Source organism: Alternaria triticimaculans, assembly GCF_023758025.1.
Source record: "Alternaria triticimaculans strain BMP 0046 chromosome Unknown scaffold_2, whole genome shotgun sequence".
Taxonomy (NCBI): Eukaryota; Fungi; Ascomycota; class Dothideomycetes; order Pleosporales; family Pleosporaceae; genus Alternaria; species Alternaria triticimaculans.
In genome coordinates this window covers 2,772,148-2,798,465 of record NW_026055959.1, presented here as the reverse complement: position 1 = coordinate 2,798,465, position 26,318 = coordinate 2,772,148, and the positions used below count along the sequence as shown (strand labels likewise).

At 53.1% G+C, this 26,318-nt stretch overlaps 11 protein-coding genes across 11 annotated transcripts; 6 read left to right on the top strand and 5 right to left on the bottom strand.

Moving 5' to 3' along the window:
- Window positions 1-47: 47 nt before the first annotated feature.
- On the top strand, window positions 48-1,775 carry J4E78_002603 (uncharacterized protein; the record flags this gene model as incomplete). The annotated part of the gene is made up of 1 exon (XM_049363249.1): window positions 48-1,775. The coding sequence occupies one exon, from the start codon at window positions 48-50 to the stop codon at window positions 1,773-1,775; it is 1,728 nt and encodes a 575-aa protein (XP_049225841.1).
- A 312-nt stretch (window positions 1,776-2,087) lies between these two features.
- Window positions 2,088-4,364, bottom strand: DDI1 (DNA damage-inducible protein 1; the record flags this gene model as incomplete). Its single annotated transcript, XM_049363248.1, has 3 exons — window positions 2,088-2,812; window positions 2,893-3,473; window positions 4,345-4,364. The coding sequence occupies 3 exons, from the start codon at window positions 4,362-4,364 to the stop codon at window positions 2,088-2,090; spliced, it is 1,326 nt and encodes a 441-aa protein (XP_049225840.1).
- Window positions 4,365-4,747: 383 nt separating this feature from the next.
- Window positions 4,748-5,880, top strand: J4E78_002601 (uncharacterized protein; the record flags this gene model as incomplete). Its single annotated transcript, XM_049363247.1, has 2 exons — window positions 4,748-5,014; window positions 5,338-5,880. 2 exons carry the CDS (start codon window positions 4,748-4,750, stop codon window positions 5,878-5,880), a joined length of 810 nt encoding a protein of 269 aa, XP_049225839.1.
- Window positions 5,881-7,486: 1,606 nt separating this feature from the next.
- Window positions 7,487-10,514, bottom strand: J4E78_002600 (uncharacterized protein; the record flags this gene model as incomplete). Its single annotated transcript, XM_049363246.1, has 2 exons — window positions 7,487-10,296; window positions 10,367-10,514. The coding sequence occupies 2 exons, from the start codon at window positions 10,512-10,514 to the stop codon at window positions 7,487-7,489; spliced, it is 2,958 nt and encodes a 985-aa protein (XP_049225838.1).
- Window positions 10,515-11,531: 1,017 nt separating this feature from the next.
- Window positions 11,532-12,784, top strand: J4E78_002599 (uncharacterized protein; the record flags this gene model as incomplete). The annotated part of the gene is made up of 3 exons (XM_049363245.1): window positions 11,532-11,830; window positions 11,892-12,270; window positions 12,323-12,784. 3 exons carry the CDS (start codon window positions 11,532-11,534, stop codon window positions 12,782-12,784), a joined length of 1,140 nt encoding a protein of 379 aa, XP_049225837.1.
- Window positions 12,785-13,477: 693 nt separating this feature from the next.
- On the bottom strand, window positions 13,478-14,703 carry J4E78_002598 (uncharacterized protein; the record flags this gene model as incomplete). Its single annotated transcript, XM_049363244.1, has 2 exons — window positions 13,478-13,748; window positions 13,799-14,703. The coding sequence occupies 2 exons, from the start codon at window positions 14,701-14,703 to the stop codon at window positions 13,478-13,480; spliced, it is 1,176 nt and encodes a 391-aa protein (XP_049225836.1).
- Window positions 14,704-15,385: 682 nt separating this feature from the next.
- J4E78_002597 (uncharacterized protein) lies at window positions 15,386-17,053 on the top strand (the record flags this gene model as incomplete). Its single annotated transcript, XM_049363243.1, has 1 exon — window positions 15,386-17,053. The coding sequence occupies one exon, from the start codon at window positions 15,386-15,388 to the stop codon at window positions 17,051-17,053; it is 1,668 nt and encodes a 555-aa protein (XP_049225835.1).
- Window positions 17,054-17,517: 464 nt separating this feature from the next.
- Window positions 17,518-18,573, bottom strand: J4E78_002596 (uncharacterized protein; the record flags this gene model as incomplete). Its single annotated transcript, XM_049363242.1, has 2 exons — window positions 17,518-18,383; window positions 18,432-18,573. The coding sequence occupies 2 exons, from the start codon at window positions 18,571-18,573 to the stop codon at window positions 17,518-17,520; spliced, it is 1,008 nt and encodes a 335-aa protein (XP_049225834.1).
- A 2,173-nt stretch (window positions 18,574-20,746) lies between these two features.
- Window positions 20,747-22,577, top strand: J4E78_002595 (uncharacterized protein; the record flags this gene model as incomplete). Its single annotated transcript, XM_049363241.1, has 2 exons — window positions 20,747-21,964; window positions 22,020-22,577. The coding sequence occupies 2 exons, from the start codon at window positions 20,747-20,749 to the stop codon at window positions 22,575-22,577; spliced, it is 1,776 nt and encodes a 591-aa protein (XP_049225833.1).
- Window positions 22,578-23,014: 437 nt separating this feature from the next.
- On the bottom strand, window positions 23,015-23,753 carry J4E78_002594 (uncharacterized protein; the record flags this gene model as incomplete). The annotated part of the gene is made up of 2 exons (XM_049363240.1): window positions 23,015-23,356; window positions 23,427-23,753. The coding sequence occupies 2 exons, from the start codon at window positions 23,751-23,753 to the stop codon at window positions 23,015-23,017; spliced, it is 669 nt and encodes a 222-aa protein (XP_049225832.1).
- Window positions 23,754-24,490: 737 nt separating this feature from the next.
- On the top strand, window positions 24,491-25,974 carry J4E78_002593 (uncharacterized protein; the record flags this gene model as incomplete). Its single annotated transcript, XM_049363239.1, has 2 exons — window positions 24,491-25,282; window positions 25,333-25,974. 2 exons carry the CDS (start codon window positions 24,491-24,493, stop codon window positions 25,972-25,974), a joined length of 1,434 nt encoding a protein of 477 aa, XP_049225831.1.
- Window positions 25,975-26,318: the final 344 nt, after the last annotated feature.

The following is a 26,318-nucleotide window of genomic DNA, read 5'->3' as shown; positions in this document are numbered from 1 at the left end:
CAGATCCCACTTCACCACAATCTACTCGCCTCCAAACAACCGTCACGATGTTCGCCGTTCCCGGATGGAACGTCGCCGCGCAGGTGAAGACCCAGGTCGAAGTACCAAAGCCAAAAGATTCCACGAAACCTGGAAAGAAGGCGCAGAAGCGGAAAGAGAAGCGCGAGGAGCAGCAGGTCAATGCAGACAATCTTGCAGAGCAATGGGACAGCATAGCCAATGGAAAAGGTGCGGAGGTGGAGAAGACCGAGAAGACCAAGAAGCCAGAGGCAGCAAGTGTAGAGGCGACAGATGAGGCAGCGCAAGACAAGCGTGGAAAGAAGAGGAAGAGGGGAAAGGCTGGAGGTAACAAAGACAAGGAGGCAGACGCAGATGGCGTAAAAGAAGTGGATGCGGATACGGCGGCGGTAGCTGAGCCTGCAGAGGCTAAAGCAGATGCTGCGAAGTCTGGTGAAGAGAAATCCGCAATAGCCGACAGCGAGGCAAAGCGCGAGAAGAAGAAGCGCAGGAAGGAATCCAAAGCCGATAAGCTCCTCGCCGCAAACGCAAACGGCACGAACCCCGCCTCCGCGACTCCAGTTCTGGAGAACCTCCTTCCCGAACCCAAGGGCCTCACACCCCTCCAGCGATCGATGCGCAGCAAGCTCGCCAGTGCGCGCTTCCGCCACTTGAACGAAGCGCTCTACACAAAACCCTCAGCGGACAGCGCGTCTCTCTTCAAGGAGGACCCATCGATGTTCGAGGACTACCATCGCGGTTTCGCACAACAAGTCGAAGTCTGGCCATCGAATCCCGTAGACGGCTACGTCAACAGCATAGTAGTACGAGGCAAGCTACGGAACAAGGACATACGAAAAGACCGACGAGGACCACCGAAGAACGCAGTTCGCAGAGGCCCCGGTTTCGAGGAAGAAGAGACCACAGCCATCGCACCTCCGCGTGGAGACGCCAAACCCCTCCCCCGAGACTTCAAAGGCCACTGCACCGTCGCCGATCTAGGCTGCGGAACAGCCTCGCTATCCTACCGCCTCCAACCGCACCTCAAATCGCTCAACCTAACATTCCACTCCTTCGACCTCTCCAAACCCACCGGTCCCTCCGCCGACCTTGTAACAATAGCCGACATCTCCGCGCTGCCCATCTCGGAAAACAGCGTCGACGTAGCCATCTTCTGTCTCGCACTCATGGGCACAAACTGGCTCGACTTCATCGACGAAGCATACCGTATCCTGCGCTGGAAGGGCGAACTCTGGGTCTCGGAGATCAAATCGCGCTTCGGGCGTGTGGACAAGAAGAAGGGCGGTGTGCCTATCAACTCCATTGGTTCTCTCAAGAAGACTATGGACAAGAAACCTCCCAAGGCGAAGAAAGCTAAGGCTGATAAACCACCTGAGGAAGGCCCTGTCGACTCGGAAGACGAGGAGGAACTCGCGGTCAATGTAGATGGCCAGGAGGGTAAAGAGGGAACAGATGTTTCTGCGTTTATCGAGGTGTTGCGGAAGCGTGGATTCGTTCTTGATGCTTTACCCGAGAGGCCTGGCGATGCGATCGATTTGAGCAATAAGATGTTTGTCAAGATGCAGTTTGTCAAGGCAGCGCATCCAAGCAAGGGTAAGAACGCGAAGGAAGATCAGAAAGCGGGGGCTGTGGCGCAGAGGGGTGGAGGTATGAAGTTTGGGCTCAAGGGCAAGAGGTTTGGTGCTGGTGATGGAGATGACGAGGGCGATGCTAAGGACGGCGCGGTCCTGAAGCCGTGCTTGTATAAGATTAGGTAGACGTGGGAGTGCATTGTGATGATACGAAGCGCGTTGAGGGGCGTTGAAAGCCTTTCTTCAATTGATCTATCTTGTCTTCGTAAAACTACGTTAATGCATATGAAGCTTCTTCGCTTCTAATCCTGTTCCCTGGTAATACATGCATGCTATCGATGCAATGTCGTGAGTTCGTCAACTCATGTCCTCGTCATCGAGACTCCTTTGAACTGTTCAGATCTTTCCAAAGGGTTAAATCTTACTGAGTGAGACTACAGCGGGTGTAGGCGAGCGCCATATGATCCTGATCTTATGGTGCTGTGGTCGTCTCGTTGACTAACCACCGAGAAGGAAACTCGCAGCATGTTCGACGTTGCCTCCGAACATCTCCAGTGCTTGTATGGCTTCCTGTTCTGAACAGCCAAACATGCCAGTGAGTTGCTGAATGTTCTCCTGAGGGAAGTTGCTTGTAGGTGCAGATGCTACGGGCGCTTTGGACGCTGTGGGTTGGGCTTGCGGCTGCGCTGGTTGAGATGATGAGGATGATGCGCCGGCATTCGAAGGACCAGCTGCAGCGCTACCTTTCGGTCGAACAGCACCAGTCTTCGCACCAATCTCCTCTCCGTTAGGACCTTGGACAGTTGGCTCGTTCATTTCCGCCTCCTCAAAGCTCCTAGGGATTTCCGACTCGTGCAAGAAGGGAACTTCCTGTCCTTCAAAGCATAGGGCGTTCTTCTCGAGATCGATCTTGGCGCGGTAACGCTTGAGCATGTCCAGACCAAATAGTAGGTCGACGTCCTTGCCCTCCATGACTGTGAAGGCGCAGGGCATGACCGCGCCTCCAATCTTGATCTCGGCGTGATGTACACGACCCAGAATACGGGCTGTGCCGACACCGCGTGCCATACCGGCATATCGGACATCCATCAGGCGCATGATACCACATCGCTCGGCGCAGTCGGGGGACATGATGGTGGCCTGGGCGCCAGAGTCGACGAAGGCTTTGACGGGCACGCCATTGACCTCGGTGTTGACGTAAAGCATGTGTACGCGCGTGAACACTGTGGCATGTTAGCTTCCGTGGACACAGCCCCTCACTTATATATCCCATCGATCTATCCGCCGGTCGAAGTTGACATACCTTCAGGGTTCTCGTCGTATGCCTTTTGGAGGTTCTCGACTACGCGATCCTGGCGGATGATGTCTTCTATCTTTCGTTGCGCCTCGACGTTGAAAGGGTCTTCGTTGAGCAGGGCGATCTGGTTCTGCCGCTCGCGCTCCGACTCCTCGGCCTGTCGTTGCCTCATGGCATATGTATCTCTCCAGCGGGTGGGGTCGTTGACGGCGGCGGCGAGCTCCGGGTCGCCCTGGCGCAGCTTGTTCATCTGCTGGGGGTCGTTGAGGACAAGCTGTCGCACGCCTTCTGGATCAGGTTGCGCGGGCCTGCCCGGCTGCTGGAGGTTCCTGTTTGGTCGAGGTGCGGCGCGCATCACAACGGCCAGCATCTCGCCATCCCGTATTCCGGCGTCCTCTAGTGTCTGTGTGTCTACGGCTACCGGCTGGCCGTTCAGGTAGAGGCTCTGTGACGCGGCGGGCAGGCTGGTGTCGGCCTCGATGAAGCCCTTGAGGTCCTTGACGGTGCTGCCGGGGGGCAGTTCGAGCGTCAGCAGGTCCGTGTCGGCCTGGGTGCCGGGCGCGGTGATGGATATGGTGACGCGAGGCCTGGCGGCGTGTGTTAGCAGCGTGCTGGGGGTGGTGGCACAACCACGGCTCCGGAATCGACTCACATGGTGGTTCGGAGCGGGCTGGGGCGTATGCGGGCACGTCTGGATGAGGCCAAAGAATGTGACACGGTGGGAGGTGAGGTTGGGTTGGGCGGGTCGGGGCAACGGTGTCTCGGTGCGCAGGAGCTTATAGGAAGGAGGCACTGGGCCGTGATGGTCTGGTCGCAACCTGGGACTGGAACGGGCCGGAGGGTCCTCGCAGTGAGAGAGGGAGAGGGCACGTCAGTCGCCGCCTGCTGGGCTGGAAGGGAATGGAACGTAGTGGAGCCGCGAACCCAGCGTCGGATGAATCAGCGATCAGAGGGCACAGGCTGCATGTTGTGAGAGTTTCGCCTAGGCCACCAAGGCTGTCACTCGTAATATACCAGCAACGTCGGGCTGGGGCGTAGGCGTCGGCGCGCAGTCGAAGGAGTAGTACTACTGCATCCAAACCACGACGTTGGCGGTGTAGGCCCAAGCATGGCCAGCAAGCGGGGCAGCCGACGCGCGGGAGAGGCTAGACGGTGCAGACAGTCGCGTCGATATGAATGAATACCGTCTCTGCTTGGAGCCACGGCGTGTCTGCCATGCACTTGTCCTGGGCTGACTATGCGGCGAGCCTGGTCACCATCTCCGCGGGGGTGCTGTTCATCCGGGAGCATACCCAGACCTTACTCCAGCTACCTGGATAGCATAATGTCTGGGATGCTTCAACTCCTGCCCAACGCATGCACGAGAATCATCTGGCCGCTGCGCCCTACGGCTAGCCCCTGCAAAGGATTTCGTGAGCTGTAGCTCCATGCCACCAGGTGCTGCCATACCCCACCGACATCATCCTACTGCACGTCATGGTGAATCCCATCGCCACACCATCGCTAGTCAGGGCATGGTCGATAATCCACGAATCCCGCCATCACAAGGCATTGCTTTTTGAGACGCAAGCAGGAGTCTAGAAGAGTGAATCCCATACCAGCCATAACACACGCACATCCCCGCCTGCTCCTTTGGGCCATCTGCCACCCAGCTAACCCGGAACGATCTGCAACGGCAGGCGCGAAGCGAACCGCTAGTAAAGGCGGGGCTGAGGCCGCAGAGAGTCTCGTGAGTCCTCCAGGAACCACGAACCCAGACTGACCACTGCACTCCGGCTTCCTATAGTTGCGTCAACCGACCCTCCTGCCGTACCATCATCATAACAACGCTCCATCTGACCTGTCGCAACTCACCGCCAAGATGCCACGAGACTTGCTAGCAGACAAAAAGACGCTCGATGGCATGCCCGAACTATCAAGAGAGCCTGAGACCGTCGCTAGCCCAGAGTCCGTGGAGCAGCAATCGAGTTTGGTGCCCCATCGCAGTTCCAACATCGCTCAGGAGGGGAGACTCAAGCAGATGGGCGTCCGACCCTACGCTTCATTGCTGAACATCGACGACCTGGATGATTGCGATTGGCTCGAGCATGCGGCCTTCGATCCGGTTGAAGCCGCATCGCGCGAGAAGGTGAGAACGATTGCTTTCATCGACGTTATCTCGAACATCATGGTCAATGCCTGTATTTTCTGCTCAGTGCCACCATTGGGCTCCGTCAGGCACGAGCCATGCGCTCTTCTCCATAACGATGTTACTCAAACCATCAAGTGCGCACACTGTCTTCTGCCCTGTTTCCTATTCATTGTTTCACGAAACACCAATATACCTCTTACGTCGTTCATCGGGTCCAATTGAGTTTGTTATGCGCTGGTCGTTCGCTCCTTCCCTTCCCTCACTCATGTCCTGCGCTCTTTCCTTCCGGTCTCTTCAGATCCCGCGCTAACCTACCACAGCTCGAGTACCGTCTGCGAACCTGTGGTGAGCTCTGCAGTGGGCTCTTCTCTTCCGCCTACCCCACCACGTCAGGACCATTAGGCGAGACCATCAAGTTGCACTCCTTCCCATCAATAGACTCAGCAGACACAGACCGGAAGCGCGTGATAATTGGTCACGTCATCTCCACCAAAGCAAACTCACCACTCGTTACCGATGACGCGATGGACTACCCCAAGGACTGGAAAACAAACTACCAACTCACGCCAAATGTAGGCCATAACGAAGACGGTCAGACGGTTTGTCTGCACTCATTATGTGTACATCCAAACTTTGCGCGCAAAGGTCTCGGCTCAATACTACTGCAGAGCTATGTACAGAGGATCAAGGATTCGGGTGTGGGTTCTAGGATAGCGCTCATCTGCAGAGACCGGTATATACCTTTCTATGAGAAAGCGGGATTCAAGAAGATCGGACCCAGCAAGTGCCAATATGGTGGAGGCAACTGGGTAGATATGGTGCTGGACTTTGAAGACAGTGGAGATGATGGTTGGGAGTACTAAGAGGTATGCTCCGATAAAAGCGGGCCTTCTACAGGCTGGCATACAACCACGTCCGTAGATGTTTGAGCGATTCAAGAGCGTGTAGAATGGAACAAAAAGCATGTGCAAGATTTACATGTTCACGCGCACTGTATTCGCTACACATCTGTCGTTGACTAATCGCCCATTCAGCCTCGCTTATTGAACCAGCCTGCTTAGCTCCTGCCCTCAGGCTTCGTTCAGCCGTAGGCAGCTGCGCCTCAGCCTCGTCTCACTCATCAACCCCAACAGGGTTTTCCTCGCATCTCTCCTCTATTCCTCCCTCTCCCTAACTGCATTGATGCGCACCGTGTTGTACTTATTGGCGACCGACCCCACACGTCATTCCCCATCATGTCCACCCTGTACGAAGACACTCCGCTCCACATCGATGCCAGCACGAACATTCGACTGCTTGAGATTATCCAAGCAGATGACGAAACGGCTCCAATAGCCTGCACTATGCGCGTAATCGCTCTCCAGGAATCGCCCAAATACACTGCGCTTTCGTACGTCTGGGGCCCACCGACACCCGCAAGAGATATTTTAGTCAACGGGAAGCCTTTAACCGTACGCGAAAACCTTTGGAACTTCCTTCATCAAGCCAGGAAAGATCGGGCGACGTGCGCCCTGTGGATTGATGCTATCTGCATTGATCAAGATAGCAATCCAGAACGGACTCATCAAGTCTCTATGATGGGAAAGATCTACTCGGAAGCTGGTCTTGTCTTGGTTTGGCTTGGAATAGCTACGAAATACTCGGCTCAATGGGAACGTGCCATGAAAACGATACCACCTTTTCACAACGACGGCCATGGCAATTTTAAACGCTGGTATAAGGTATACGGTCCTTGCGTTATGGATCTCTTCAATTCGCCATACTGGAGTCGGGCCTGGATTGTACAAGAGTACACTTTAGCCTTGGAGAGGGTTTTGCGGTTTGGCCCTTACACATCCACTGGCGAATCGGTCTCCTTTCTCTGCAAGACCTGGGGGGGATTTCTGGAAACCCACGGAGTCAAAAAGAGGCCACATTTCATGAATTCTATGGCAATCAGAGTGATCGATGAATCAATGGAGGTAGCCAGAGGTATTCTTAACCTGGTAGAATTGGTCGCTTCGTTTGGCTTGCCTGGACGAGCCCTTCACTGTGCAGATCGACGCGATAGGGTGTACTCATTATTGGCACTGTGTGATTCGCAGCAGCTTACAGAGAACTGTATAACGCCTGACTATTCCAAGTCCCTACTCGAACTATACAGTCAGCTTGTTCGCATGGTTATTAACGACGAAACATTTAAAGATGTAAAATCAGAACTCATAGGATTCATATTGCCTGTGGCACTGAGGCTTGAAGAGATCGAGTTGGAAAATCTCGACCATGATATGATGGATTTTTTGAAAGATTCTCTAAAGCAGTATACACATCACCGAGCAATTGGAGCGGCCTTGAGTGGATGTGGTAGTAAACGGATGGGGCTACTGGAAGATGTGTAACCACGATATTGAGTGTCCGTAAGAAGGATAGATTAATATCTGTATGCCGGACAGGTACAACCACTCTGCAAAATGACAAACCAACCACCGCTCATGCGTACTCACTCCTATCTACCCACGCCGGCTGCAGCGCCTTTCCATCAATTTCACTAAACGCGAACCCACTCCCATACCTCGCATACTCAATCAACTTGAGCGTATCCAACTTCGCCCCAGCCTCGGTCTGCGCCCACATCGCCACACTCAAGACATTCTCCCCTCTCATGTTGAGAATACCAGGAGGAATAGGATAGCGAGTCTGGGGTCCAATGTGGGGTACGTATTTCCCGTACTGGTAGCCGTTGACGAAGAGAAGCATGCGTGCAATGGTACCTTTCGGCGCACCGAGTTCGATGCCGATGGGGACGTCGAGGTCAGAGTCGATGGAGAGGGAGAAGGTGGTTGTAAACCAGCGGATACCGGCGCCTTGGACGCCGTCGGCAGTGGGACTGGCGTCTTCCCAAGAAGAGGTGTCGAAACCGGGGAGGTGCCAACCGAGACGTTCGCCGTAGAGACCGCCTTCGTTCATTGGACCGCGCACGGGATCGATGTTGCGCTCTCCACCTGCGTTACCTTGGATCTTCCATTGGTCGAACGAGATATTCGTGTTGTTGCCGCTGAGAAGTTGGGCACCTAGTATACCACGGGGGTTTTCGGCGCCAGCGGGGCCTGTGGAGGTTTGGTCGTGACCTGTATAGTCGGTGATCACTGTCAAGACATTCCCTTCGTCCTTCAATGTAACGTTTCTGAACGAGAGCAAGGCTGTTGTCGAAGTGAGTGATGCGTTACCGGGATGGTAACCGATTGATTGCCCGTTGAGCCAAGCCCCCCAACCAGCGGCGACACCGCCCTGAACCGTGATGTTGAGTGATGATGCGCTTTTGCTGGAGAAGTATCCGCGGTAAATCTTCGCGCCAGTGTAGTATTTGTAGTCACTGCTGAAGAGTACAGGGAGAGTGAGTGGTTTGACTGGGCTCAGAGTGGTGTTCTTGTTGGCGACGATCCAGCTGCTGTCATCGTACGAAGGTTGGATCTCCGGCGAAGATTCAGCAGCTTTGAAGTTGGCAAGCTCTGGAAGAGTTATCTCGCGTTCTGCGGTTCCAGCGATCTTCGCAGTGAGAGAACCATAAGAGGTCTTCGTCGTAGCGAGCTCCTTTCCATTCCAGGATATCGTTTCCACATCAGAACCGGCGTATACTTCGATGGTCGTCGCATTTGCATTGTCACCAACAACGGAAACTGTACCGCCTGATACACTGGCAGAGCGGACGAGATATGGCCCGAGCACGAAGATCTGGTGGTCGGGTGTGACGTTGGGGACATCTGTCGTTGATGGCGCAAAGAAGGTCCATGCAGTCGGAATATCAAGCATATAAGCAAGAACGCCGTTGGAGAACTCGGCGACTGTCGCACCCTTGCTTTGGGTGTACGAGAAGCTTGAGTAGGTGCCATTGGCCGGCTTACTCGCAAGGTCTGACTCCGCACCGTATGCCTTGAACGTTACGTTACCCTGCGATTTGAATGCGAACTCTCCTGTCTGGCCTTCGCGGGTGTAAAGTACGAGGACGGGTCGATCAAACAGGCCATAGGTAGCAATCTCGGCTGACGAGTAAAGCAGCGTTTCGTCACCCACAGCGTAGTCGGTAACCACCCATCGACTCTGACGGCCCGCAAGCTGCATGCTCGGGATCTTGACATCGCCTTCAGATGTCTTGATCGTTATAGAAAAATCGGTAACGGCGCGGGTACGAGTGTTGTTGTTCTCGGCAAGATAGAATCTACTGTCCGTATCGCGGCTTTTGAGCTGCCAAGTCCAGATTGCGGAGTTGTCGACCGCGTTTGCGGTGCCATTGTTCTCCATGAATGTGTTGTGAAGGCCCTTACTGACACGGGTAAAAAGTGCGAGCAGTTTGTACTGCTTGAACTTGTCGCGGACTTCTCGTGTCTCGCGTAGCGGCGCGTCATAGTCGTAGCTAGTGTATACAACAGGGGCTGCAGAATGGCCCCAGTTCGTGCCTCCGTATGCCATGTACAAGTTCAGAAGGCTAGCTCGCTGTCCGATCAAGCCCTTGTAGAAGACATCTGCAAACTCTGGGCTCTGTTCAGCCAAACACTGGTCGAAGAAGTAGCCACCCCATGGCTGAAACCATCCACCTTCGAATTCGGGCAGATACTCTGGCTGAGTAGGGGAGACCTCCTGAAACCACTGGTAATAAGTCCTGGGTAGGTTGAATCCAGTGTCGAGGTTTGTGCAGCTCATGCCGCCAGGGTAACTATCCAGACCGTAAACGTTGATCGCGCCGCCAACATTGTTGTAGTCAGTGGACCAACTCTTCGACCTGAAGCCCTTCTCGTTGTGTGACAAAGGTACGACGATGCCTGCGTCTTTAAAGGCGGACTTCAACTGTTCCATGTAGATGACCAGTGTGTTGTTGGCTTCGTAACGGGTTTGTTGCAGTTCGTTTTCGACTTGCGCTAAGATGACAGGTCCGCCGTTGGTGATCTGGTTCTTTGCGATGATCTCGCCAACTTCCGCTATCCATTCCGACCAGGCTTGTCTGTATGTCTCATCCGAAGTTCTGTACTTGCCACCACTTCCGTCGCTGGTCCATAGAGCGAAGCCACCTCCATTTGTCTCCGCGTTACAGTATGGACCTGGTCGTGCGATGACGTAAAGTCCGGCTTCCTTGGCCATATCAAACAGGCGCTGGATATCTTTCCCCGGTGTTGTGAAGTCGTATACGCCTTTCGATGCCGAATGGTACGACCAGAAGAAGTAAATTGAAACGGCGTTCATGCCGTTCGCCTTGAACTTCTGGAAGACGTCGAGCCATAGCTCAGGTACTGGGAGGCGAGCATAGTCTGGTAGATGCGAAAGTTGAGTTAGCACTCATCTCATTTACCCTTTATTCATCTCAAATCATCAACGTACGGAATTCCCCACTCATGATCATGACGCGCTCGCCATTAACCATGAGCGATCCATTATCCCACTCCACATCCGTTTGCAGGCCATTATCGGTCGCCAATACACCAAAGAACAGCGAGATCGCGACAGCAAACAGATGAAAGAACCGCATCTTGACTTCCTCGGTGATGAAGAAAAGTTCATGAGACGCGACGCGACTTTTGCTCTACGACATAGCTCTCGATCTCGCGTGCAACTAGCCCGTGGACTTCAGCCGCGGCCAAAGATCGCCATCCGGACCTGCGCGTCGCGGAACGATCTCATTGACGGTATAATGTTTGCCATGGAAGAAATGCTCAGCGGGGTAATATGCAAGGTACTAGCGACCCCAGATGTGTGGCGTTTGCGGAGGCGGGTGGAATGTCATTTGCCCGAGATGCCGAGGGCGCGTGAAGGAAGCTTGCGCCAGCGGGAAGGTTACCACAACGGGAAGGGAGGGAGTATGTGGACGTCATGGAAGAACAAGCCATGTCATTTGCACCCTATGCTGGTGTTCAGTAAACACGTATAGTGTTGTCAGGAGACGTCGTGAGGTGGCTGGGAATAACGCAGATTCCCAATCTATGGCCGGTGGACGTACTAGCCATTTCCGGTACGCTACCTCACACGATGGAAGAGAGCTTTCCCACACCACTGCGCTGAAGTGGGCTGGAGCAGAGTCAAGCCTTTTAGTTTCCGTTCTTTCCGAGGCTTGTCACGCAACTCTGGCTATGCATTGACATGTTCACGAGGGTACCTTCGAACGACAGGCTTGGAAAAGTGGAAATCGGGCGGGTCCCACTCATTGGAGGATTTTCCGAAACAAATCTCCCCTGACCACACCCACGCACTGAACAAGCGTTGCTTCGAGCGACCAAGTCCTTCTCATCTCTTCTCTCTCCTCTCCACTTAGTGGAGGATCTCGAAACAATCCCTCATCTGTCAGTATGGAGAATCTTGAATCGGGAAATTATGATCCCGTCAAGTGTAGATTCGATGTATCAGTAATTGGCTGGTGGCTAAGTCATTCATTCGTGTGTATCATTACTAGGAATTCGTATATATGTGTGGCGTACCAAGCATGTAGGCCAAGCAACCAAGCACTTCACTCGCTCTTTTAAGCCTTTCTTCAAATCAATCATCTTTCACAATGGTCGCCTTGACTCTTGGTATCTTCTTCACGTCGCTGGCGGCGTCCGCTGTGGCAGCCCCGGCCCCGGCCATCACTCCTGCACCCAAGCCCGAAGTCGTGAAACGTGCATCCAGCTGCACCTTTTCGGGCTCGAACGGAGCTGCTGAGGCTTCTAAGTCGCAGTCATCATGTGCTACCATGGTCCTCTCGGACGTTGCTGTTCCTTCAGGCACTACTTTGGACCTGTCCAGCTTGGCTGACGATACCACCGTCATCTTCGAGGGTACCACAACTTGGGGCTACAAAGAGTGGAAAGGGTAAGCAATATCCAAGTACAAATGTATGAGACATGCACTGACTTCATGAACCAACTCTCAGACCTCTCCTTGACATTCGTGGAACCAAAATCACTGTCAAGGGTGCCGAGGGAGCCGTCCTCGATGGTGATGGCGCTCGTTGGTGGGACGGTGAGGGTGGAAACGGCGGAAAGACGAAGCCCAAGTTCTTCTCCGCACACAAGCTCACCGACTCCTCCATCACTGGCATTACCATCCAGAACCCTCCCGTTCAAGTAGTCAGTATCAACGGATGTGACGGTCTCACCATTACCGACATGACCATCGATGCCTCGGAAGGCGACAAGGACGAGCAAGGTCACAACACGGATGGTTTCGACATTGGCTCGAGCAGCAACGTCATTATCGACGGTGCAAAGGTCTACAACCAGGATGATTGTGTTGCCGTGAACTCTGGTACCGTATGTATCCCCTGGGGATTGAGATGATGGCACCCGCTAACAATACGGATAGGATATCACCTTCAAGAACGGCCTTTGCTCTGGTGGGCACGGTCTCTCCATCGGCTCTGTCGGTGGTCGTGACGACAACACGGTCGATACGGTTACCTTCTCGAACTCCGAGATTACCAAGTCCGTCAACGGCGTCCGCGTTAAGGCTCGCGCTGGCACCACCGGCAAGATCAACAAGGTCACCTACGAAGACATTACCCTGTCTGAGATCTCCAAGTATGGCGTCCTCATTGAACAGAACTACGACGGTGGCGACCTCCACGGTGACGCTGATACTGGCGTCCCCATCACTGGTTTGACGCTCGACAACGTCACTGGTGATGTCTCCAGCAGTGGCTACGACGTCGTCGTTACCTGCGGAAAGGGCTCCTGCACTGGCTGGACCTGGACAGATGTTTCCGTAACTGGCGGCAAGACCTACGACAAGTGCTCCAACGTACCCAGCGTTACCAAGTGCTCGTAAATGGTAGTTGTAGCCTTTTGTGGTGATGGCTTGAGCCTTTCTCATCTGGGGCGACGCACATTTCATTCTCGGTTCTGGCATGTCGTCAGAGCTTCGCAGTCATTCCTTTTGCTGCGCTGTAAATATGTTTTCTCTTTTGCATCTTTAGAAGACCGCAATATACTCTTATTTTGAAACTGTATGTGCAACGAGTACCTTCCACGAATGAATGTTTATTTGGGTTGATGTAGCGACGACGCGGTGTCGGATTCGTGGGTGTTTGGCCATACGAGACCGTGCTGATGGTTTCTACTGTCAGCGGCGGAGCCGGGCGTCGTAGAACTGGACGGATAAGCGACATGTCGCGAGATGGAATCCCAGCGTGACTGGGATCTCTTTCGCACGTTGACCAGCGCATCTAAATTTGGAAAGAACCTTGAGAACATTTCCTGTATCAAATCGAATTGCCTTGGTTGCATTGGCACACTGTTCTAGATGTTGAGGCGCTACGTCATGCCCTCCAAGCTTCCGGTCGTGGAGCCGACGCTAGAGCAGCTCGCGGCGGCAGCCACACCAACGCGCGCGTTTCCACCCCCTATCACCAACTTAACGCGTCAACGAGACGCGTCAAAATGTACCTCAAATTCATTATCAGCCTATACGAAACGCTACTTGGTCTCCATCATCTTTACCACACTCCTCAACTTCACCCGGCTAATGCGAATTCGTGTACCTTGCTTCTTCCAAACCTCTCCTCCCAGAGATCTTCTCATTGATTTCATAGCGATGTAGTGCCTCTTCCGAGCCGAAGTACTTCACGGTTTCCGTTACGAGCTTCGCGACTGCCACGACCTCATCTTTTGCATCCGGTGTGGCCTCTTGCAATGTTCGACTCAATCTCTTCAGATTCTGGATCTGCAGCTCAATGCCGTCTAGGCTGGAATGAATGATGAAGCTTAAAGTCTCTGTAGGGTCTGGTTCACCGCTGATGTTCAAAGTCAGAGAAGTTTCGGTCGACGTCTCGAAAGCACATACCTGTCGTCATCTCCATCCTCGAATAACGTCTCGTCGTCGATCTCAGGAAGCTTTTTGAACTTCAGGTCCCTTGGCTTGGCATTGGAGCAAGCGTCATTCAACTCAGCTGCCAGATACAACAGGCGGTCTAGGCTTCGCGATGCGGCGTCCACGACTTCTCTCTTACGCTTATCCACCGTAGCCATACCGTCGAGATTCGCAAGATGAGCCCACACTTGCAGATCGAAAGCAAAGGCTTTAGTGTGTTCTACTATCTTGTCGAACGTGAGATCTTGAGGTTCCGCAGCCTCAACATCCATGTATGGAGAACACGTGCTATTGATCTGTTCCAGTTTGTTTTGTAGCGTCGCATACTGGTACTGAAGCTCGGGTCGTGCAGTGGGTGATCTTGGGCTAGCGCTCGGGCTTCGCTTCGCCCTAAAAGCCTGACCGCTTGTGGGCAATGGCGGATTGTCCTGGTGGATTTCCACTTTGATGCTTGGTTTCTTCTGGTGCTGCGGCTTGCCTTCGTACCTTACAGGTAGTTGACTTGACAGGACTGGCTCGTTGGTCAAATCATATCCGGGAACTGGTATCGCGCTGGGCCGGACCTCCTGAGTGTTGTACCGTCGTTCTGACCTTCTGTCCCTTTGACCAGCTTCTGAACTCGATCGCATCCTCCCAGTAGTTTCGAAGACGGGGACGCCGAGTCGGTCAGGCGTCGTAGGAGAGTTGGAAATTCGTGGAGATGAGGCTGTACCATGTCGACTGTCATGATAGCGTTTCATTTCTTGTTCGCGACTCCTTCGATCCCATCTCGCCTTTTCTTCTATGGTATCGACGTAGCCTCCTGAGCGCGACCGAGTATGACTGGGATTCCGATGACGTTCGTCGACTTCTAAGAAGTCGGTTGAGATAGTCGCCATCGCACGGAGTCGCAACGAATGGAGGAATGGAGATGATCAAAAACTTTTTACGTGGTACGAACAAAGGCAGGTATGTGTCTAGCGAAGAAACCTGCTTCTGTGGTATGCATGGAACGTTCTGTCCGGTACTGCACCCAGTGTCAAGAGGAATTTGTCAGTGGGGTCGAGAACTCAACAGAATTGAAAAGATGTAGGAATGCCACGCTCATATGAACAGTGCGACCCAATTGCCGGATCAGGCAGCTGACTTCAGACGCCTTTGGGGGCCGTTGGGGGCTGAGCACCACCAAACGGTAACGTCATCCCTGTGCCGCTATGCATGGAGCCAATTCCGACCAATGTCACCTCAATACCCCACACCAATGCCGGCGAGCTGATGTTCGCATCTGTTCAGCCGCAATAGTTCGTGGGTCATGAGGCCGCCCATTTGATGTCGAAAATACATCAGGCCGCCGCCTCTAAAAGATGGCCCAGCCCCCATCCGACCCCGCTGATATCCTGGACTCGCACTACATCCTACACGAAATTGCACCATCCAGTTCCTGCGCTCGGCAGCTGTTGCTGTTACACGACTCAAAGTTTTCCCGACTGTGCCGCAGGCGAGTTTACTGCTCCTTAGCGTCATAGAAGATACATCTCAACCGCATCTTCAACGCGACCCAACACTCCAGCTGGACGAGCCATGGCTGAAGTTCTTGGTGTCATCTCTGGCCTCTATACAGCAGGACAGGCTCTGCACACCTTTGCCCTTGAAATCAGACAATGGAGGCGACTATCCGAACGACTCTTCGACATCAAAGAAGGGCTTGACTTTGCGAAACTATCTCTAGACAGCTGGCAACAGAAATATGACATCCAAGTGCATCGACCCGATGTTCACACCAGGATCTTGTTTGGAAAAGAAGGGCACGAAAGGATCACAGCCACAATCGGTACTGTGAATGTGATCACCGGAAGTATCAAGAGCGACATCAAACGAGTCAGAGGCCTTGCCCTTAATTTCGAGTCTAGGAGAGGATATTACGGAGAAACCCAGCACTTGAGTAACGAGGATCGGGTCAAGGAGTGTCTTTGGAGAATTCGCCACAACACCACATGGTCGCGCAGATTCGAGTTGAGCGTCTTTGGAAAAGCAAACGATCTGGAAGAGCGTCTCAGGCGATTATACCAAAAGCTTACCATGCTCGAACGTTTTACCGACTTTTACCTCGAGCGAGAGCACGCAGAGATCTTCTCGGAAGTCAAGCGACTCCCTGGACGGCGAGTGATAATCAAGGTCGGAGACGGAAGGACGGATACAATACAGAGCAGGGTTCTGGACGCCGTTCGCGCCCAAAAAGATGCTGAGCGATTACACCGATGCAGCGACTCCAGCCAGAACAATCGACTACATCTCGGTTTATCCATCCCTCGCATTCATAAGCGCGACTTCGCGTTCTTGCTCAACATGAACGGGGCGAGCCATGAGATCATCGTCCATCCTGTGACCCTTAAGGCTATCTACGAACCAGCTTTGGTGCCGAAGAATTTCGCTACTGCTGTGTCAAGTCTCATGAACAGGACGCGGGATGACTGCTACATGATACCTCCTTTGTCAACATCAGCAGGCTTCACGGTCAAGAATCCACCAACAAACCTTCTCTCTGACTTGCAGTACAAGGAAGCCCTATCGAGTGTAATTCGCGATCAGAACGTCTACCTCGGCTCACAAACGCTATACTCTCAAGACCAAAATGCGATAGCGACTGGCATCGCCCAAGGCTGTTTCCGATTGATAGGAAGCCAATGGTTATCATTCCTCGACTGCTCGAATGTACGCTGGCGGAGAACGAAGGATGGGAAGTGGGCTAGCATGCTGACCGCAGCGCCTGGCTCATCGATGACAACACGTACCCTGAACCAATGCTACCAAATGAATCGCCAAAGGAGAGATGGTCGCGATCTCTCCAAACACATCCAAATCTTCCGCATCGGACTCGTCCTCGCCGAGATAGCACTCAAATCACCATTTTCGTACATCGATTTCGACACCGCGACCCACAAGACACGCTTGTACATCAACGATGGCGAGGAGGTCAGTGCTCACGATGTCGCATCGCAGGTCGAGTTGAGGAGCAACATGTTATTGGGAAACATGGTGTTTTTCTGCCTTAATGTACTGCAAGACAATGATGTTATGGCGGAGAAGAGCATCGAAAGTAGCTATTATCAGGATGTACTCGGGCCGGCGGAAGAGCTGGAAAGGTTCTTTGGAGCTGATAGGCGAAGAGGTGGCTTGAGTCCAGGCTCGAGCCCAATGGGAAGTGGAGCGAACACGCCAAGATCAGCTGGGAGTTCATATGTGTATTGATGTTGCGCTCGCTTTTGCATCGTGTTTTTCTTTTGAGACCTCCGCTCCATAGTGTTATCCGATGTACTTTCCGCGTCATCACATACCATTTTAATGTAACAATATCCTTGAATGACGTTAAAGTATGGAACGAGGAGTACATTCCGATGAACGCAAGCAGCTGAGTAGTGAGCACCAACACTAGTGGTATTCAGCTGCCGAGTAGCGCGGACTTCAAGAATCAACACTGGTCAGCCGTGGCGCCGTAGCTAACACTGGAGAACACAAGATACTAGTGATGACTGAGTAGTGTTTCGAGCGAGGCGCCGTGAATGGGAGATGTAGCTTCCTGTTGAGCAATTGGTGAGACGATCAGAGACAGGTGTGCCAGGCTAAAGCACCGCGTTGAATTTGTACCAAGACGCCTTCGCTATGCATTAGATACCAGGTAAGACATGAGAAACTTCTTCCGCAGACTGTTCGTCTTAGACAGCGAAGCTCTGCTCATCCTTTCTTGGCCCTAGTCCTCTCTTCACACCGTCCTTCAAACTCTCCCAGTTTACACCATCTATCCTGCGTCCGCGTGTGCCCATATCAGACGCAACATCAGCCAGCTTGCCGGTAGCAATCCTGCGCATCATGACCAGATCTTGTGCGCTCTGGAAGGTCCTGCCCCTGCCCTCGGTCAGGAACTTCTCGATGAACTCCTCTTCGTCTTCACTGAACGGCAAGCCCGCCAGCTCAAACGCCTTAGCGTCTCGCGTGTACATCTCGTGTTCGGGGTCCTGAGACCAAGGTTGGTGATCCAGCGTCTGCTCAACGAGGATCTCTAGCAGTGGTCGCTGCTCGTACTCCGGTCTGCTGTGAATCCACTGGTACATCTCCGTAACATTGCGACCTGCAAGGTATTTGGCGAACTCGTCCCTGGTCTTCTGATCCTCCAGCGGCGGCCGTACACAGTTGTAGTATGCTAGTGCCAGTATATCATCTTTTGGATCCCTTGCCATGCCCATGCTGCTCACTTTATCCTGCCCCGTCAAGAGGGTGTACATGATCTCGTCGGGAAAGGTAGGTATTATGCCGGGGTATGTAAGGTGTCCGACGGCGGTCGCGAATTGGAGGTGGTCGAGGAACCAGAGTCCTTCAACGAATGTCCAGAATCGCTTCTCGAGGTGTACGTCTTTCGCGAACGATTCAGCTAGCTCTGTCGCTTCGTGGTGTTGCGCCGATAAATCTTTGAGTAGGTAGAACACAAGACAGTGCTTGTTGTGTAGTGTTGTGTTGGAGGAGATTATGCGCTGATGGAGCTCTTGAAGCTGTTGTGAGCTTTTGGGCGGGTACATCTTGCTTCCTGTACCCAATTAGCATTTGGCGAGGCCCAACACTGTGCGCGACTTACCCTTGATGTTTAGGAGTGTCAGTAACCGTTCGAAGAAGGTGCGCCCACCGAGCGCAGTCCGGTATGATTGGATCTCTTGAACAAGGCCATCGTTGTAGTGAAGATTGCGATATACCGCGTCAAAGTCCTCAATATCAAGCATATTTATGGTGGAGCGTGTTTTGCTGGGGTGAAGGTAGTCGGGGTCTGTTGCGCGCCAGGTTCTCGATTGGGTCGCGCACGTCGATGTTTCCAGCCGCCGCGCGGTCACGTGGACTTTTCGGATACTTGGCGCCAAGCCCATCACGATGGCATGAGCGAGGCCACACAGCAGCCAGACGTTCTTGAAGCTCGCAAGTTTGATACTCAATATGTTTGTGACTTCTAAGAACCATAAGCTCAGCGAGAGTCATTGGGTACTATTGATTGGCTGACGCGCCCAACAGTTCGTTCTGCTGGTTGGCACTACGTCCAGCAGACTGCATGATTGTAGCCCTCCAGTATGCTATACAGAGCGATAGTTCGTTGCATAGGGCGTGAGATTAAATCTTATGTCAGCATCTAGGTGTCGTCCCCGAGCATGTGACAATGCATGTATGACCTAATCGAACAGACGTATATACCTAGGTAGCATGAAGATATCGAGGTAGGTATTGGAAGGACTTCATATAAGCCATCGGCGATGATACTGATGAAGGGTATAAATCTCAAGTGACTGACACGCGTCAGTACAAGCCATACACATCATGCCATGGCTGTCGTCCTCTCCCGGTCGATGGATCGTATGACCCGAGTTGCAACACGCATGGTAATGATTCCTCTTCGGTAATAAAAAGGAGCGATGTCGGTATCACACTTTCCGAAAGTCCGGATCTACTGTATGTAAAGATATGTCAGATACTTGGCGTTCAGTATCAGATGATGAAGAATCGCTGTCGAAGAAGGTATAGTTGCGAGGTCCAAGCGAATGGATGCCCGCTGGCCCCACATCTTTCGCATGTTCGCGATTTACACCTCGCAGGATCGGTGACAGATTTGCATCAAGTGCGCTTATTGAGTATTTCGAGCGCTAGGCAGAAACTTGGAGGTCTGAGTCAAAGCCGGGGTCGCAGAGCCCAGTGCTGCCTTCAACGTCGACACTCCTTGATTGTAATATTGCGTCAGAATGAAGTGAAGCGATCTTGAATAGGCGGATAAATGCTCCGAAACGAGTTTTGCGGCTCTAGAACCTTGTCTAGTTGCGAAACAACCTTGAACCTTCGGGTTGAGGCACCATGGCATGATGTCTTCTCGTCAAGTTTCTGTCACATTGAGCCACAGGTGTGTCAGCCCGGGACTGGCCGGATGCCAGCAAAACACATGGAAATCGGAGCTTGATCATCTTGCGGTCTGCGCGTGGGATTATATCCGCCTCTAGCGTACACTGCCAAGAGAAAACAAAGCTTGAGTGGATTAGAGACATGGCGCAGGTGACTATGGTTGATGTAAGCACCAATGATGTCTTTCGCGAGTGTGTAGCTCGGACAAAGCCTGGAGATAGCGATGGTTGAATTTTTTGCAAAATCGCGAAGGAAAACTAGGATCTGACAGGCGCGCGGTCTTAGCTTCCGGCATACCCTAGGACAGGGTGGTGAAGATCGCATGTGAATCTTCGATTCGAGCGCAAGCCGAGTGTGGGAGGCCGAGACGGATGGTCGTTGTCACCGGAATCCGATGCAGGCGCTTGTATATCCGCCTTGTCGCAGGCATGGCGTGACACACTCACTGAGTCTGCGACGAAGTCAAAGGCGATGAGGCTGTTTCAATTGTCAGGCCAAAGTCGCCGTAGGTTTCAATGTCATGATGAGATAGGATAGATAGATGCAGCCACAACCTTAAGACTAGCATGGCGAACTTTGCCGGGTGGATTGCTCGCAAAATCCCATTAGCGGTGGCTGACGGAATGGCCCTCTCTGTCCGTGCTTGCCCGGACCCACGCCGCGCCTGACAATCACATCCGACGTCACAGCCAACGAAGAATGCCATGCGATCGGATGGGTTTCGCAGCTGACAAACTCTTGTCGCAATGACTTGCTCAAACTTCGTTCCGAAACTTCCGGAAACAATATAGATGCGAGCTACGCCCATGGCGCTGGCGGCCACATGTATTGAAACATTTCTTCCTGTTACATCTGCTGTCTCCCTTGAATCCCTCATCTTCTTGTTGCTTTGACAGCGCATCCTGAAGTACTGTAGCCATTCATACGACTGGTCTGCGTCTTGCTATTTCAGTTGTCTGAGCTTTGCGCAATACATTTCACCTGAACAACTCTAATCCTTCTCTGAACACAACATACATGCCGGATCGCAGGAGTTCGACGATAGCCACCGCGGCGCTGCTAATTGGGCTCTTACCGTTGGCAGCTGCGCATGGCGATAGCAAGGAAATGGACATGAGCGCACATGATATGCCGAAGGCGCAACCGCAAGACAATGGCTTTGAAGGTTATTGGAGTTTATCGGAGCATGCTTCGCTTATGTACTGGCACATAGGGCTTGAGATCCTGGCCTGGATTGTCATCTTGCCAATCGCAGTCATGTTTAGCATCGCTCGCTCAAGATATACTCTCCCCTCGCAAATGATCTTCCTCGCCACCAATGCGTTCGCGCTCGTACTCGGCCTCGTATACGACCACAAGACACCGGAGATGTACGCAGGAAATGCACACAGCAAGATGGGATGGGCCATCACCTGGATCGCTTCGGCATGGGTGTTCATGGCTCTGATCCGGGCCTACGCTGGTAGGTCAGAGTCTCACTCGAAAGCGGACGAATTTGCGGAGCCAATGACGACCGCCAATATGCTCAGATACGAGCGCGTACACGACGAAGAGGCTGTCGCGCCGTCGCGATGGTCAGGGGATTCGGGGCAGGGCACAGAGCGGAACTCGGCTTCTCTGTATGATCCCTCTCAGTCCCCCAGCGTGGAGTCTGAGAACCAGCAATTCGCTCCCCCTCTTCGAAGATCCACACATGACGACGACTCTTTCGGTAACGACGACGACAGCGACGACGAGAAGCGCGGCTTCCTTCGCAACACCTCGGTGGACAATTTCTTCTCTCGCAGCGTGGCGCGCTTCGCAGTTGGTCGGACACTCAAGGCAATTCGCTTCCTCTACGTTGCCATCGAGCGCACAATCTTGGTACAGGGTTTCGCGGCGATTGTAAGTGGCGCCATCGTCTACGGCGGCATTGGAAGAGGAGGAGCGGTTTTCAACGTCCTGGCGCACACAGTAAAAGGAGGAATATTCTTTCTATACGGCTTCCTCACATTAGGTCGATGGATGGGCGCGTTTGCAGACTTCGGATGGGCATGGAACGTGAAGCCACCGAAGGAGGTTGTCGGTCGTCGGAGAGCGGCACTACCGTCGGCAGAGTTTACCGAATCCTTCGTCATCTGGCTATACGGCTGCACAAACGTCTTCCTCGAACACCTGGCTGCGTGGGGCGATGCATGGACTGCACAAGATCTGGAACATGTTTCGATTTCGGTGATGTTCTTTGGTGGTGGTTTGGTGAGTAAAGGTCGCTCCTTCCTTTTCTGTGTAATATCGCTGACATTCTTCCTAGTTGGGAATGTGCATCGAATCGACCAAGGTACGCGACCTTCTTAACAGCGGAGTCGTTGCCTCTCAAGCAAGCTCGCTACAAAACGAGTCCTGGAAGCAGCCTAGCCAATATCGCTTTTCGATGAATCCACTCCCGGCCCTAATCATTATGTTACTCGGCAAGATGATGAGCTCTCATCATCAGAGCTCAATGGTCTCGACTATGATCCATACCCAATGGGGCAGCATGTTCATGGCCTTTGCTCTTGCCCGCGGTCTTACCTACATCACCCTCTACATCTCACCGCCAACTTCGTTCCTACCATCCCGGCCGCCTACGGAAATTGTCACCGCATTTTGTCTGATATCGGGTGGTATCACCTTCATGGTCAGCAACAAGGACACGGTCGCAGCTCTGGAATCGTACGACCTCGACGCTATGTTCATCTTTACGGTTGTCATGGGCCTTACCGCGCTGCTCATGGCTTGGACGACTGTAGGAATCGCTATCAAGGGATGGGCTCTACGCAAGGAGAGCAGCAGCCAGTACGCAAAGGGTCGTGCTGGAGTATTGGCGTAGACGACGTCTTTACGAGATACCCTCGATCGATCGACTGGAGACGATTTTCTTATTCAGGAAGTGGAACTTCCACTTGATACCCTACATTTCCTCTTCACGACTTTGACGCAATTTGTTTTGGTTTAATGGGTTTGGTCGCAGTATACCCCTTTCTTAAGGAAGACGACAGCCTGGATAGCTGCACCTAATGCCTGTTTTGTTCTAGACCGGTGGTAATGAAGTTCGTCTTGGATTAATGAGCTTCTTAGGACGAAGGGATCATGGTAGTAATAGACGGATGGCCACTCTGAAAGTTAATACTAGGTTGCACCACAGTTAGCAATGTAGCCATGCAACCCCTACACGATGTGGGATAATAGAACATCCATAGAACAAGCTTCCTCATTGCCATGAAAATTGTACTCATCGAGACATCACCATAGATTTGTCCGACGTTCTCAACGTGCTCCGCGACCCCGTCCAGCGACACCTCTTGCTATGCCTGTACCACCCCTGGTTCCTCTAGGTGCACCGCCGCGTGTAGGTATACCACCCCGTCCGCCTGCTCGTGGTATTCCCCCTCTTCCTCTAGGTACACCACTTGTCCTCGTAGCAGGTGCTGGTGTTTGCGGGTTCTGGAATTTGGAGTGGATTTTGCTACTCGGCGGGTTGTCGACGAACGAAGTGTCGGTCGTTAGGAACGTCGCTTCCATATCTTCTGGGCCCTGAGAGCGATTCAGGTTTGCGGCACCTTGATCAGGTTGGTTCTGTGGGCGCTTGAAGGATTCTGGAACAGGAGCCTAGTGACGAGTCAGTACCATCCCGCGTTCTCTCTCCTCTGTATCTTCTCTTCAGTCTCCCTTCACTCACCTCAGGGAAGTCTACGCAGAAAGCATTCATGTTCATGCCATACAGAAACCCCGCAAAACTCTCTGAGAAACGTGCCAGGCTTTCGTGCATAAGTTGCAATTGCAAGAAGTTTTGCTCAAGGTCTGCCATGGCGTCGCTCAACTCCGCGAATCCATCCTGTAAGCCTTCAAGCGCATTGCCAGATGCCGAGGCAGCGCGACCGCGCTGGGATGAGTCGCGTAGTGAGGAGCGGGAAGACGGGCGGAGGGGCGTGGTCGGACGTGATCGTGGTGATTTGCTGCGTGTGCGCCGGTATGAGGGCGTTGTTGTGGGTGTTGTGGACGCCATGTTTGCACGGTGGTAGAGGTATCTTATCTCCTTGTAAATCTGGTAGCACAGTCGCGCTCTGAGATCTTGAAACGCGGTCCTAGTTCGGGAGCTTGATACGAAGTAAACAGTACCCCACACGCAGGGCAATCACGCTAAGACCAATTGGTCGATGATGCCATTGTTCTTGCTTCCAAAAGTACGCCTCTCTGTATGTGTCCGGATACTTTGTGTTCAGCAAACTATCACAAGACGCACTTGCCCGCAGCTTGCTCTAAGGCGTCCCGCTGCTGCAATCTGTACGTAGATCGCGGCTACATATTCGTCCGACGTATCCGGAAAGCTCTGCCGACGTCACACTAAGCAGACGCGAGCAGTTGCTAACGAGGCTCAGCTCAGCGACCTGACACTTTTCCATGTTGCCTCGCGCACAGCCCCTACGACGACTTCTGCACACCTCTACACCCAAGCGTCCACTATCTGTGTATAACCCAAAGCATCGCGGCGCCCCACCTGCCCCCTATAGCTCTACGAATCCGGTCACACGCGCAAACCTACATCACAGTCGGCGAAGCACGGCACCGGCACCTCACAAGACAAGCGGACTCAACCTGTGGACTGTAGGAATAGTCGCTGGCATTGCAATTGGCGGCGTGTTACTTGTCCCCTTTGTACAGAGCTCTTCAGAGCCCAAGACAGCCAGGAAATCCACCCCGACTCATTTCAACACCGCAGACCTCACGGACTCTTACCTCGTCATGGCACCAAACACCCCCGCCGGGCGACCGGGAACCCTCACACCTGAAGAAGACAAGAAGCTGCGCGAGCTATGGGGGATCGTTATGAAGGTTTTCGGCGTGGAAGCGGGGTCGGAAGCTGCGAGCACGGTCGATGAGGTCGCATCACCGACCACAAGTGAGGCGGCAGCGGACAGCAAGAAGGACAAGAAGAAGAGCCGATTGAATGTGTTCAAGAGGAATAAGGGCGATAAGAGCGCAGACGACAAGGCGTCGACTGCTTCGACAGGCTCGACCCCGTCAGACATTAGCAGGCTGTCAATATCCGCCGATGATGACAAGTTCGGCCAGACCGCAGAGTTCAAGGCAGCGATCGCCAACATTCCCCCAGAGGAGCTGCGAAGGACCTTCTGGATGATGGTCAAGCACGACCACCCCGATGCTCTCCTTCTCCGATTCCTCCGCGCACGGAAATGGGACGTGGAGAAGGCGCTAGTCATGATGATCTCTACCATGCAGTGGAGGTTGAACGAGATGCATGTCGACGACGACATCATGAAGAACGGAGAACTCGCCGCTGCGCAAACTACCAGCGACGATGCTAAGACAAAGAAGAACGCGGAGGACTTCCTGACACAGCTGCGCATGGGCAAGAGCTATCTACACGGATTGGACATTGAAGGAAGGCCGATGTGTTTTGTTCGCGCGAGGTTACACAAAGCCGGCGAGCAGACTGAGGAAAGTCTGGAAAGATTCACCGTCTACACTATTGAGACCGCACGCATGCTGTTGAGGCCTCCGATTGATACAGCCGTAAGTCTATTCTCTTCTCCGGATTGTGTGCAATGATTAACCGAATACAGACTATCGTCTTCGATATGACGGACTTCTCTATGGCCAACATGGACTACACGCCGGTAAAGTTCATGATCAAGTGCTTTGAGGCCAACTACCCCGAATCGCTTGGCACCGTTCTCGTCTACCGAGCGCCCTGGGTCTTCAATGCCGTGTGGAGTATCGTCAAAGGCTGGCTGGACCCCGTCGTCGCCGGCAAGGTGCACTTTGCAAAGACGATCGACGATCTCAGCAACTACATCCCAAAGTCGCAGATTCCAACTGAACTAGGTGGAGAGGAGAAGTGGGAGTACAAGTTCCCAGAGCCCGTGCCTGGTGAGAACGACAAGATGGCCGAAGAGAAGCCAAAGCAGGAGCTGCAAAGCGAGAGGCAACAGATCGTCGACAACTACGAGACTTCCGTGCTGGAGTGGGTACACGCCGGTGAGGGTGCGCCAGCGGACGAGAAGAGGAAAGAAAGGGATAGCATTGCCGAACAGCTGAGGCAGAACTACTGGAAGCTGGACCCGTATGTTCGAGCTCGCTCACTGTACGACCGTATGGGCGTCCTCCAGAGCGAAGGCAAACTAGACTTCTACGGCCAAACCCCAGCGCCCGCCGCAGCCGCAGCGCCAAAAGCAACAGAAACCAGCGCCGACGATCTCGACTAGGACTCGAAAGCCCAGCTACTCCGGCGGTACAGCACCTTCAACACCTTGGCCGACGCTTCGAAACAACCATAATCCCTTTCCCCTTCGTGGCATTCACTATGTTGGTTTGGTAAACGGCCGGTTTAGCACACCATCGCTCTAATGTGTAGTCCTGAAAACAAACTCTCTGTATAGAACTCCACATCCCATCCCCTTTGATAGCCTTCGTCTCGTAAAGTTGCAGTTAACCCCTACCTAATAATATCTCTCGTTCGCCTTGTACCAACCAAGTACTAAAACCCCCACACCGCCTGCTTTTGCCTTCCCCCTTCTTCCTTTACCGCCTCACTACGTTTCAATCCTCT